Here is a 12,414-nt window from a genome sequence, read left to right on the forward strand (position 1 = left end):
AAAATCAGAAACAGAATTGTTAAATCAAAAATATTAAATCTAAATGAAAAAGAGAAACAAAAATGTTACAATAAAACTTTTACATAAAATTGTGGCACTGATATCCCTCTATAGCACTACACGAGGCTGTAACTGATGGTTAATAACCTTAAGAATGTAGGTCGTTTACTTATCCAGACAGACAAGTAGACTGACGATGCACTTAAATAAAACAATATACAAAAGAAGTGAATTTCCCCTGGGTGAATTTCGAAATAAAACTACTTAGGAAGTTCCTAAGTATCTATTTTCAGATTTTCTGTCCAAGTATAAAAGCTGAGAATCTTAAATTCACATTCAGCGTTAGCTGTCTTGAAGTTTGCGGTAAGAAAAATGTTATATCGAGTACACCTCGTTTTCTTTGCCTTTTTTCTCTCGGAGTGCCGAGGCAGGCAGATCACCGTTCAGAATATTTCCTCCGCAACAGGTGACAGTAAATCTCTGGAAAACTTCGTGTTCGACCTGAAGTTCAGTATCGGCAGCGGTAAGTTTTAGAGAATGTTTTATGTTTACCGGTATTTATCTACACATTTTGCGTGGAATTTAAGAAATAGAGTCCCAAACACTTTAAAATAATGTTTCAGAATGCAAACGCATGAATTATTTGATATCTATTTCCAGTGTCCGGCAAGGATTTGTCTAATCCAATAGAACGTAAGTTTATATACTTATATTTTATAAGGTCCTCCGAAGGAAGGTAATTAAAAATAGTGAAAGTAGTGAGGGGTTTTTATGAATTATACCATGAACTATCAAGAGAGAGAGAGAGAGAGAGAGAGAGAGAGAGAGAGAGAGAGAGAGAGAGAGAGAGAGAGAGAGAGAGAGATTCCATGAAATCTTTCTTAGAAAATAGGTAGCGATGGGGATTTAGAATTTGATGTACATTTAGGAATATACAGCGAGGACTTTTGTAAAATCTTCACAGAATCAAGAGGCCATTTTTGTCAAATTAACATTTTTCATCCTTATATATATGATGTAGATTCATTTTGTTCAAACCATGCATGGTTACTGGAGGTTAGGGTAGATACATAATGAGATTGAAATTTTACACAGGAATATGCGGGAAATTCTTTTAACATTTTTAATCTCAAAAACCACTGTCCAATGATACAGTTTGCCAATTAACACATGTATACAAAGATCCTTACAGTGCAGTTTCCAGATATATCCCTCAGAGACAGGCTACAACAGGGGGGGGGGGGGGTAAATTTCACGCGTATACATGGGAATAGAAATGTTCTCAAGCTACAGAAATACAGTTTTTGTTAAACTGATATCAAACTAAATTTTGTCAAGTGATCTCTGTGTAATGGGGATTCAAAAATGCAATAGTGAAGATGAGCGACCATAGGTCTCGTGTTGATTTTGTCAAATAGTGTAATTTTCCTGTTTTTGGAATATATAATTCTGTTCTTAAAGCTATGCATGTATCACGATTTCAATCTTTCATCATCGTTTTAGAATAAAGACAACAATTTATTTTTATTTTCAGTGTCCAAAACGGCAACACCCAGCCCAGTCCAGTGTAAGTTTATAAATTGCTTTCCTTAAAACATTGCAATGTATAGTGGATTCTGAAATTAAATTATGATATCATCATAGTTTAGAATTTGATACTCATGAAAAATTCTTTTGGGGAAATACCTATGCATGTGCATGTATTATGTAAACCTCTGAATGGCCATATCTTATATTTACTGTCTCTCATCATACCAATCTCGAACAAATTGTACAGGAAGTCGGGAGTCTTTGGTCGGAGAAACGTTTCATAGGTTAAAGGAGAAAGACTATTTTAAAGAGAGAATTTGGGCCAAAAATTACCTTTTTTTTCTTTTTTCTTTTTTTTTTATTTAAAAACATGAACACTGAAAAACTATGAACCCTTAACATGTTCAGACGCCGGTCTATTTACTGACACATGGTCTATATATAGCGCACCGAGGTCATAATTTGGAGAAATATGAGAGAACAGTTCTATTTTGTTGCCCGGTGGTTCGAGAGAAAATTGCCCTTTATTTGTACATTGTATTGTATGTAGTCAATTACAAGAGTTTAAAATGTATTTTAAAGAATAAATGAAATCGATTGATTTAAAGAATAAATGAAATCGATTGATTTAAAGAAGAAATGAAATCGATTGATATTTCGTACAATCATCAAAACCAAGTTCGGTGCCAAAAAATCAACTAATATTTTTGCGTAAGGCATTCTGGGATTTCCCCCCCCCCCCCCCCCCCCCCCCAGATGTATGTAGATATTTACAAATGCATAAAAAATATATTTTTGTAAAAAAAAAAAAAAAAAAAAGAAAAAAAAAAAAGAAGAAATCTCAAATTCTAGTTATCATATATTTTGTACTTTATTTGCATTTGAATCGTTAATTCTCCAATGAGGAGATCCTCAGCTGCTGGACGTCCATATTAGTCTAGTCAATCTAGCTCAAAAATGAGCAAAACCTCAAACTAATTGCAACAGAAATGAAATTTTGATTATTCATGCAAGAAAACACACGCAAACAACATATTAAAAATCGGCTTTTGTATTTCCATGGGAAAATTGGAATTTTGGGGTAAAAGGATGTGTTTTTTCATGAAAATCGCTAAAAACTGGAAATTGAAGAAAATGTCCATTTTATGTAACATACAGTGAAAATAAGTTTCATATCTCAAATTTCAACCTGGAAATGTTCGATTAATTTTTTTTACAGCAGAATATATTCTTTCCTTGACTGTAATTTTTGGGTAAAATCTTGCTTTTTTGAATATAATTGTTAAAGGTTGAAGTAGTGAAAAACTGGAAATGATAGGAAATGACTGTTTTATAGAAAAGATGACAGTGATCTTATAAATTTAAGAATAAAACGTCCAAATCCACAACTAAACTTTTCTGCACCAAAATTTATTTTCCCTTGCCGAATTTTGGGCTGAAATCTTCATTTTCCAACAAAAATCATTAAAAACTGGATTTTGGAAGAAAATACTTTTTCCTGTCCATTAGGCATATATGAGTTACCACATGAAGATTTATACATTAAAATAAACTGTTAACACAAAACAAGTGCCCCTTCAAAAATGGTCTGTAAAAGATGACCTACATTTTTGCAGATACTCCCCTTACATCGGAAGTTGGAGGCGCGCTTACCATTCCGGTCCTATGTTTCACATAAATACATGTAGTATTTTAAAACAAACAGTGTATAGTAAAGCTTACGTTACCAAATTCTTTATTAACCTTAGTTTTAAAAGTTTGTACTACATCTATGACGAAACAAGGTTCAGTTTCTTCGATTTTATAAAGAAATCTTTAATACGTGCACTTCGTCAAGTTCTAGAGTTTGGGAAAGAGAGGGGGGGGGGGGGGGTTATAGCCGTATTTGATGCTTAGTTCTATCCAAATTATTGTGCAATTAATACCGAGAATTTCAGGAGTGATCTGTTTTAAAAACAATGGACACATAGAATTAAAAGCAAAATGAATCAGGCACGCGACATCGTAAAAAAAAAGGGGGGGGGGGATGTCAAGATAATTTCACAATATTGCCTGAAAATTGACAAGTAAATTTTAATCCAAAGTTATAAAAATCCTTGATGGTGTGTGTGTGTGTGGGGGGGGGGGGGGGTGGGGGGGGTGGGGGGGGGGGGGGGTGGGGGCTATGGTTGTTCTCTCAGTTCAATTTTACACTTCCACAGTGTACAGTTCACGACAATGCTATTTTTAAAAACAAAAAAGAGGAGGGAGGGCAACCAATCTGTCTAAATATCGACCTCTGTACGTAATAAATTATCAACTTTGCATGTAATGATAAAAGGTGTAGAGCTGTTATTGCTCCGTGCCTGATAATCATTTAAGTGATCATTTGAGTAATTGCAGTACAGTTCAGTCCATGTTTTTACAAGTACAACGGCTAGTGTCACAATTTGCCTTGCATTTACAACAAAAAACGTTCAAAAGTTTATCTGGCGCGACTTGTAATTTAGTTTTAACGGATACAAGAATTGCTGAAAGCAGTGATAAGCCCCAACTCGAAGGATCCAAATTAACCATTTCTTTAGTCCACTCTATGACTTAAAAAATTCTTGCAGTACTCCTTTTCTGCAGCTGTAGTTAGTGGCAATGACTGAACATATAAAAATGATATTGTGTTAGACAATTCTTCACAAAGCAAATCTCCTATAAGTGTCTCTATGGTATTCCATCGTACAAAGTCGATATGACATCGACACCAGAATATATCTTTTTCTCTATGAAATCCTCATATAGGAAGGTGAAGATAACGAAGTGATCCATCTCGTAACTCCTATAAGTAATACAAAATAGAGAGCTGGGCAAACACGGACCCCTGGATATACCAGAAGTGGGATCAGGTACCTATGGGCTATAAGGAGTAAGCACCCCCTGTTGACCGGTCACACCCACCGTGAGCTCTATATCTTAATAAGGCAAACGGAGTTACCCTTATTCAATATCATTGTGCCAAAAACGGCCTAACAATCTATATGAAACAAGTCAGACAGATTTGACCCAATGATAGGTTGTATTGGCAAAGTAGATTGTTATAACGACCATATAATTCGTGAAATGCTGACTTTAAACGAAACAGTTGAAACCTCTTCACCATCAACTTGTTTGTCAGTAGTCTGCCTCCATTTAAAAACTAATCATATACAGAATTTTTTCGCGATTTGTCTACATTTTGACTATACAGGACCTGTTCCGATGCCGAACATTCTTGACGTTGTGTCGCATCTTGTGAATGCATGTAGAAAGGCAAGGATTGACAAACTTCGTTTCCTAAAAAGACGTCTGGTTTTAACGATATTCTTCACTTAGGGGCAAGATCAAAAATTCAATGTCTCACAAAAACACAAAAAACTAAGTTCACATATTTTCACCAAGAACCCCCCCCCTTTTTAAAAACTTAATATGACAAATGTTGAAACTAATCGAATAACAAGAAAAGAAACGTACGATTATAAATAACACTCTGTATACCTTTTCTACTGTTTATTCACAAATGAAAGTGTACATTAAATCTATTAAATGTTCATTAATATGTTTTAAATATTATGTGGTATTCAACAGTCGCTTGTCTTTTTCCTTTTTCCACTAAAGTGTAATCGATGTCGGATGACAGAAACTTGCGAGAGTTTATATTCCCCTCCTCCTAACTAATTGAATTTAAATTTTCATCCGACATTGATTTCGTCCCTTAGGGCAGTTATGTTTATTTCTGTGCTTTATATATAGACATTTCAAACACAATGTGCATTTTGTATGATCCTCTAAAATTTACGATAAATAACTGTAACCCATTTCCATTCTCAATGATCGTGTGCCAGCGTGGCGAGAATTCCATCGTCATCAAAAACAAGTTTTGTCTTGAATAGATGGCCGGGCGGTCTAGCGTGCTGTTCGCATGCTGCTAGGAGATGTGGTTTCGCAGGTCGTGATCCCAAGACTAATTAGAAAGAGTAACTATTCGATTTTACATCAAATCATGATACTATGCGCAAGTGTTTACTTACATTGATTTTTATTATTTATATTATCAATGTTTTATTATCATTATTATTACCCATGAATGACTCCCCAAACCTAAATTTGAAAAAAGAAAAGCAAAAATACTTTACTTACTTAGTTTTATAAAAGTTTTAAATACAAAACGCTTGCTCAAATGATGAAGATACAAAATAACTGAAACTTTTAACCCGAATGGCTTTCCATACTTTCTTTTTTAACAACCGTAATTCCCCCTTGTAAATTGATACTAATTCTTTAAGATTTCATTTATAATTGATTATTCATAACTTCTAAAGTAAATATTGTGTTTTATAATTAAAATTAATTCAGTAGAGGGTCAAACAAAATATTTTGAAGCTTTATTCGCGAAAGTTCCCCGGGAATGGAAGTCGGCAAAGAATATGAGATGTTGAGCAATATTGTATGTATATAGAAGGTCTTAAAATCACCTTTTTAATACAACTGTTAAGCTGTTTAATCGCGTTTTTTATTACATGCACTTTAGATCGTCGTGTATAACTTTATTCCGATGACTGTCACAGTTAAGTTACTCCCCTTTACGTGTACGGCGTGCCGTAAACATCACAAAATATCGATGGTTTACTAAAACATTTAAGTCTAAATTTTAAATATTTCCCATTGTCCGATTTTGTCCGATTTTTTGTATGTTGTTAATCACGCTTTTGTTTATTAAATTCCGTCGAGTTTGTTTCTGTTGCAATTACTTTGAGGTGATTTGCTAGATTGACTAGACTATATTGAATACAACACAATACACCAAACTGTACTTTATTATAAGCTGTAAACCTACTACAGTGGGTGTGCAACGATGTGGACAAATCAAGTGAGCCCATAGTTAGATCGAGTTCACAGTATCTTCCACTGAAAGCTTTTAAAGATTTAAACGGATTTGTTTTTTTGTTTTTCTTTTTTCGTTTTTTTTTGGGTGAGCAAAAATTTGAATGTCGGTTGTCGAATAACAAGAGAAATACAGAGTTCAAAATTCTTTGTAATGCAAATAAGGCTCGTGCCGTGGTTTTTGTTTACATATACATTGCCTAATAGAAAATACCATGTTAAAAGCAAATTGAGATGTGACAAACACTAGAAACTGTTTATAGTTTAAGTTATGTTCAGAATTTACCTGTAAATTCAAAAATCTGTTTTAAACGAAACTTTTTTAGCATCATAAAAACATGACACGGCGAGCCTTGTTTACACAATATTTAAAGCTTTGCGAATCGTGGACTCTGTATCTCTCTTATAACTCGACAACTGACATTCACATATTTACTGACCATTATATATGCCTTAGTTCATTAAGACTGGTAAAGTAAAATTTGAAAATTTTCAGCTCAAATCATATCCATATCTCTTTATACGGATATATATATTATATTGCTTAATTACATTTCCCGCGTTTATCACTCTGATATCTTTACAAATTGTAATGATCATTTCTCCATGAATGTGCTGAAGTTGTGAACAATCCGCGTAGGAATCTTGATAAATATAGTACGTCTATTTCAACGACTGGGGAATCCGGCAGAAATGAAAGTAGAATGTAAATATATAAGAAATAAACTTCATTTCTGAAAATACACAGGTACATACATATAACTGCAACGCTTCAAGCTGTCATGCTTTCATGAAGCGTTATCTCCAGTATATCGCTTTATATGAAGCACAGGTATCTGAATTTTTATCAATAAATAGATATAACTAGAAGAACCAAAAAAAAAAAAAAAAAAAAAAAAAAAAAAAAAAAAAAAAAACCCAAATAAAAACCCAAAAAACTATCTATATAGAGATTGAGTTGGTTTCTTTTTTCTATTTATATCTATTTATTATTAAAATTCGGATGAAGTATGGCAGTCATGAGTCGCGGTTCATGGAAGTATACATGCCAGTGTGACGTGTTGTGGTTCAAACCCTCATACATTTTCAAAACCGAAATGTATTTCTTAAGTGTCTGCACCACACCTATAGATCTTAAGTGTCTGCACCACACCTATAGAGCCCTGTTTTATTTACAGACGTAACGGATGGGGACTGGACCGTAGTTTTCAAAGCTCAGAGTCTAACGGGAATTTCTCCCTTTGAAATCTACAATTCCAAAGGTATTCGAAACGAAATCAGGGGTTCCTATCCCGAATCTTGTGCGGCGTTGGCCAAAGTTCCCGGATGTTTCACGCCATACAGAACTGGCCTGATCGATGAATGGGAAAAACTGGATGTTCAACAGGTAACACTATCAACATTTGTCTTTCATAATTTTGCTCTCTCTCTCTCTCTCTCTCTCTCTCTCTCTCTCTCTCTTGATATACATATCCGGAATAATAACGAACGTCCTTTGTAGGTTCGGTTTTTAATCATCATCAATAGCGACACCTGTACTAAGAGAGAAGTCATTTTTGACGGGAGACTGAGTACCAATACCAACTGGTTTACCAAAGAACGCGTCCTGAGCTCCACGTGGACTGATCTGACTGCAAACCAAACCTACAATCTCTTCTCTTTCAACGGAATACAAGAGTAAGCATTGTGGACACGCGGCAAAGGAAAACACGATATATGTCTTACAAAGTTTGCATGTAGAAATTCTTAGTTGTCCAAATATTAGAATTATATTCTTCACATTCTACTTTTCCTTTACATTCAGTTTGAAATATAAATCAACTGAAACAAGTGTAACCCAAACCATTAAAGGCTTATTTTTTCCGCCTTTTTTACTGACTCGGGGAAAAAAAATGTTTGAAATCAAAGCTTTTCTTGCCCTTTTTTAGCTCACCTGAACCGAAGGTTCAAGTGAGCTTTTCTGATCGCTTTTTGTCCTGGGTGAAGGGCTTTCAAGTTTGTTCAAATGAAGGGCCATGTCCCTTTCAAAGGGGAGACAATCACAAAAATGCAAAAAATAGGGTGGGGTCATTTAAAAATCTTCTCAAGAACCACTAGGCCAGAAGAGCTGAAATTTACCTGAAAGCTTTCTGACATATTGCAGATTCAAGTTTGTTCAAATCATGGGCTGGTTGGATGCCCGGGGCCACAAGGGGGATCAAAGTTTTACCTACAAATATATAGTTAAAATCTTTTTCTCAAGAACCACTGAGCCAGAAAAGCTGATTTTTACATGAAAACTTTCTGACATAGTGCAGATTCAAGTTTGTTCAAATCATGGCCCCCGGGGGTAGGATGGGGCCACAAGGGGGGATCAAAGTTTTACATACAAATATATAGGGAAAAACTTTAAAAATCTTCTTCTCAAGAACCACTAAGCCAGAAAAGCTGAGATTTACATGAAAGCTTCCTGACATAATGCAGATTCAAGTTTGTTCAAATCATGGGTTCCGGGGGTTGGATGGGGCCACAATAGGGGATCAAATTTTACATACAAATATATAGGAAAAATCTTCTTCTCAAGAACTACTGAGCCAGAAAAGCTGAGATTTACATGAAAACTTTCTGACATAGTGCAGATTCAAGTTTGTTCAAATCATGGCCCCCGGGGGTAGGATGGGGCCACAAGGTGGGATCAAAGTTTTACATACAAATATACAGTTAAAATCTTTTTCTCAATAACCACTGAGTCAGAAAAACTGATATTTACAAGAAAACTTTCTGACATAGTGCAGATTCAAGTTTGTTCAAATCATGGCCCCCGGGGGTAGGATGGGGCCACAAGGGGGGATCAAAGTTTTACATACAAATATATAGTTAAAATCTTTTTCTCAATAACCTCTGAGTCAGAAAAGCTGATATTTACAAGAAAACTTTCTGACATAGTGCAGATTCAAGTTTGTTCAAATCATGGCCCCCGGGGGGTAGGATGGAGCCACAAGTGGGGGGGGGGGTCAAAGTTTTACATACAAATATAGGAAAAAGCTTTAAAAATCTTCTTCTCAAGAACCATTGGGCCAAAGAAGTTGACATTTACATGAAAGCTTTCTGACATAGTGTAGATTCAAGTTTGCAAAGGGTAGTTTGGGCCATAATAGGGACTAAGGTTTTACATGCAAATATATATGGAAAGTCTTCAGATATGGGCCAAGGTGACTCAGGTGATCGATGTGGCCCATGGGCCTCTTGTTTTCATGTCTTTTTAACTCCAAAGTCAAAAACCTTTATCTGGACTTGTTATCTGAACTTCAATGTTTTTATTAAAATCTCTTGTTCAGCTTAAAAATTACACTAATATCTTCTTTGCTATCCCATGTACGATCCCTTAAAGGCGTAATGGCGAATTGCAAAAGGGTATATCAAACAGCATAGGTCAAAATCAACTTTCTGTTTCAGTGTAAGAGTGAATAGACACTGGTCAATCTCGCATAACTTTGGAGGATGTCCGAATGACAGGGCGTGGTTTACCACGTCGTTTTACCCTCCCACTGGCTGTCGTTTTGATAAACGAAAATCTGCCATGCCGAACTTTGTGGTATGCCCTGGAACCAAAATGTGCAACATGCAGAGAGGTATCCTTTACACATCACGTAGAACTATAGTTATTTAATAGTGAGTTTTAATGAATACATTTCTGTAAATAGAACAACTAACACGTGTGTAAAACTAAAGCGCACCAAAGTTACGATCTCTTAAGGAAAGAAAGAGTTCAACCCAATAATTATGATTTGCTTACAGACGCGTATAGCTGCCCGTACGCAATTGCGTACACATCATTTTCAGAGACTGAGAGAGAGATAGAGCTCTGTCATTTAAATATTTGTGCTTCAAAAATAACTTTGCGTTATATAGTTCTTCCAATTCATAATCTAATTAACATTATAATGCCCATTCAATTAAGTTTAGTCATTTTAGAATTTCAAATGATCAATTATATGCACTCAAAAAAAAAAAAAAAAAAAAAAAAAGCAAGACAAAAAAGTTGATTTCATGAGCTCCCAGGACCTCGAGGCGGCCATCAGACCCTTTGCTGTACTCTGGTACACTTTATTTTCTTTCTGGCTACGCACCTGACTTGCGTGTACTAGGATTTTTCATATCAATTGATGATTTACCAAAAATAATTGAATAGCAACAAATCGGGAGGCAGGTCTGTCCTTGATATCTTGTTTTCATTTCAGAGTCTATCAATGCGGACGCGTTCGCCATCATGATTAAAGCTAAGAACAAGCTACCAGAGCAATAGAAGATACCTCAAGGTCCGTGACGTCACAGAGCAAGAAGAAACGTAGCAACCGGAAGAGCTAGCAGCCTTATGTTATTCTATAAGATAAATATAATGTGGTTTTAATATACAATTTCACCCAGTTGCTGTTGCACTCTTAGCTATTGTTCTTTTATATATGTGGGTCAGACATGAGATTTAATCAATGAGCTGTACAATCGGTACACGTAGGTACTACTAAAGGTGACCAGACTGAGAGCTTGTGGAAACAGGCATACAATCTAGCTCCATTTGTTGAAGAGAAAATGTTTCAATAGCACATGACCTGAACACAATTGTTCTATTTGTATATAATTACAATCAAAATAAAAGTGTGTATCAAGCTATCATGGATATCTTTTTAATGTCTTAAATAACTGCATGTAGTTTACTCTTTAAGATATCGCCTATTCGGAAGATGAAAATTCAATAATCAGTTGATTAATATTAAGATTTGACGCCAGTACCTTGACTCTTTTATGGATCATAAAACACTAGCACTAATGGTAACGGGGACCGTCACCATGTCCCCCACACGTCCCCATTACAAAGAGGTGCCACTTAATTTGATGAAGTTCTATTGAATTGTTCAATATACACAACATTACTTTCACTTGATTTCCTTGAGAGCTATATGTATGATAATTAAAGCATTATTTAATCAATTTACATTTGTATATGAATATAAAAGGCGCGCACAGACAAACACACAACTGCATCTTATCATAAGTCATACAAAACTAGGGATTTTTGTTTGTAAATACTTGAAAGGATTTGTTTTGTGCACGTCTTTGGTACACTGTACATCATTTGTTAACTAAATTAATATTCTGCTCCACAGTATATATAGCCTGTGAATGAGCACAATCAAGAGGTATAACAGTTTGAAAACAAATTTATTCCATATTTGAACATAATGAACGTACGTTTGCAAAGTAACAAAAAATCCTTTAAAATCACGTTCCTATCTTCGCGAATTTTCAGAAAGTCCAAAAAACCCGAGAATTCGATCCCTCAATGTTCTCCGCGGTCTTACCACACGGGGTTCATCCGCAGGAGAAAGTCCCGTGGTGCAGAGGAACCTATACTGTAAAGGCCTTGTTGGTTTCTCGGATTTGCTCTCCTCTTCCTGACTCTTTTTGGAATCCTGGAATTCTGTGGGATGTTTAAAGGTTTCTATATTCGATAGAAACAGCTTTCGAGGAATGAACTTTGATATTTTCCCTGTTTCTAATGCAGTAAGCTCCCCAGGTTTGTCCAGTCCATTTTTGACTGGCTTGGTTTTCTGTTTAAATAACTCCTTTAACTTAACAGGTTTCTGTAGACATTCGTTGTCCTGGCTCTCATCTGAAGTGTTAACATCTTCCATAACACTGCCGTCATCCTGATCTAGTTTGTGGATTGTTACATCTGGGAGAACTATTGCACGTGCCTTTTTGATAATACTCAGGGTGTAGACTGCAGCATCCTCTGTTTTAATATTAAGCTCTTCGCCACTGATTTTATGAACTGAATGTGTGATTTGTCCGCTCTCAATGGAGGTCTTGTCTTCTGACTTTTCCTCCAACATTGTATTTTCAGTTTCCACGCTTCTCTCAAAGACATTTCTCTTCATTTTGTTCGATTTGTGTAACTGCATGAAATATTCATCATCAGCCCATGACGGTAAGAATGAATGAACATTTGCATAA

The 12,414-nt window shown here is 35.5% G+C and overlaps 1 protein-coding gene across 1 annotated transcript; it reads left to right on the forward strand.

Annotated features, from left to right (window-relative positions):
- Positions 1-163: 163 nt before the first annotated feature.
- On the forward strand, positions 164-11,070 carry LOC125673562 (uncharacterized). The gene is made up of 7 exons (XM_048910176.2): positions 164-523; positions 661-693; positions 1,535-1,567; positions 7,599-7,807; positions 7,922-8,097; positions 9,856-10,031; positions 10,641-11,070. Exons 1-7 carry the CDS (start codon positions 373-375, stop codon positions 10,703-10,705), a joined length of 843 nt encoding a protein of 280 aa, XP_048766133.2. The 5' UTR covers positions 164-372; the 3' UTR covers positions 10,706-11,070.
- Positions 11,071-12,414: the final 1,344 nt, after the last annotated feature.

The sequence above is a fragment of the Ostrea edulis genome, chromosome 3 (assembly GCF_947568905.1).
Source record: "Ostrea edulis chromosome 3, xbOstEdul1.1, whole genome shotgun sequence".
In the NCBI taxonomy this organism is placed as follows: domain Eukaryota; kingdom Metazoa; phylum Mollusca; class Bivalvia; order Ostreida; family Ostreidae; genus Ostrea; species Ostrea edulis.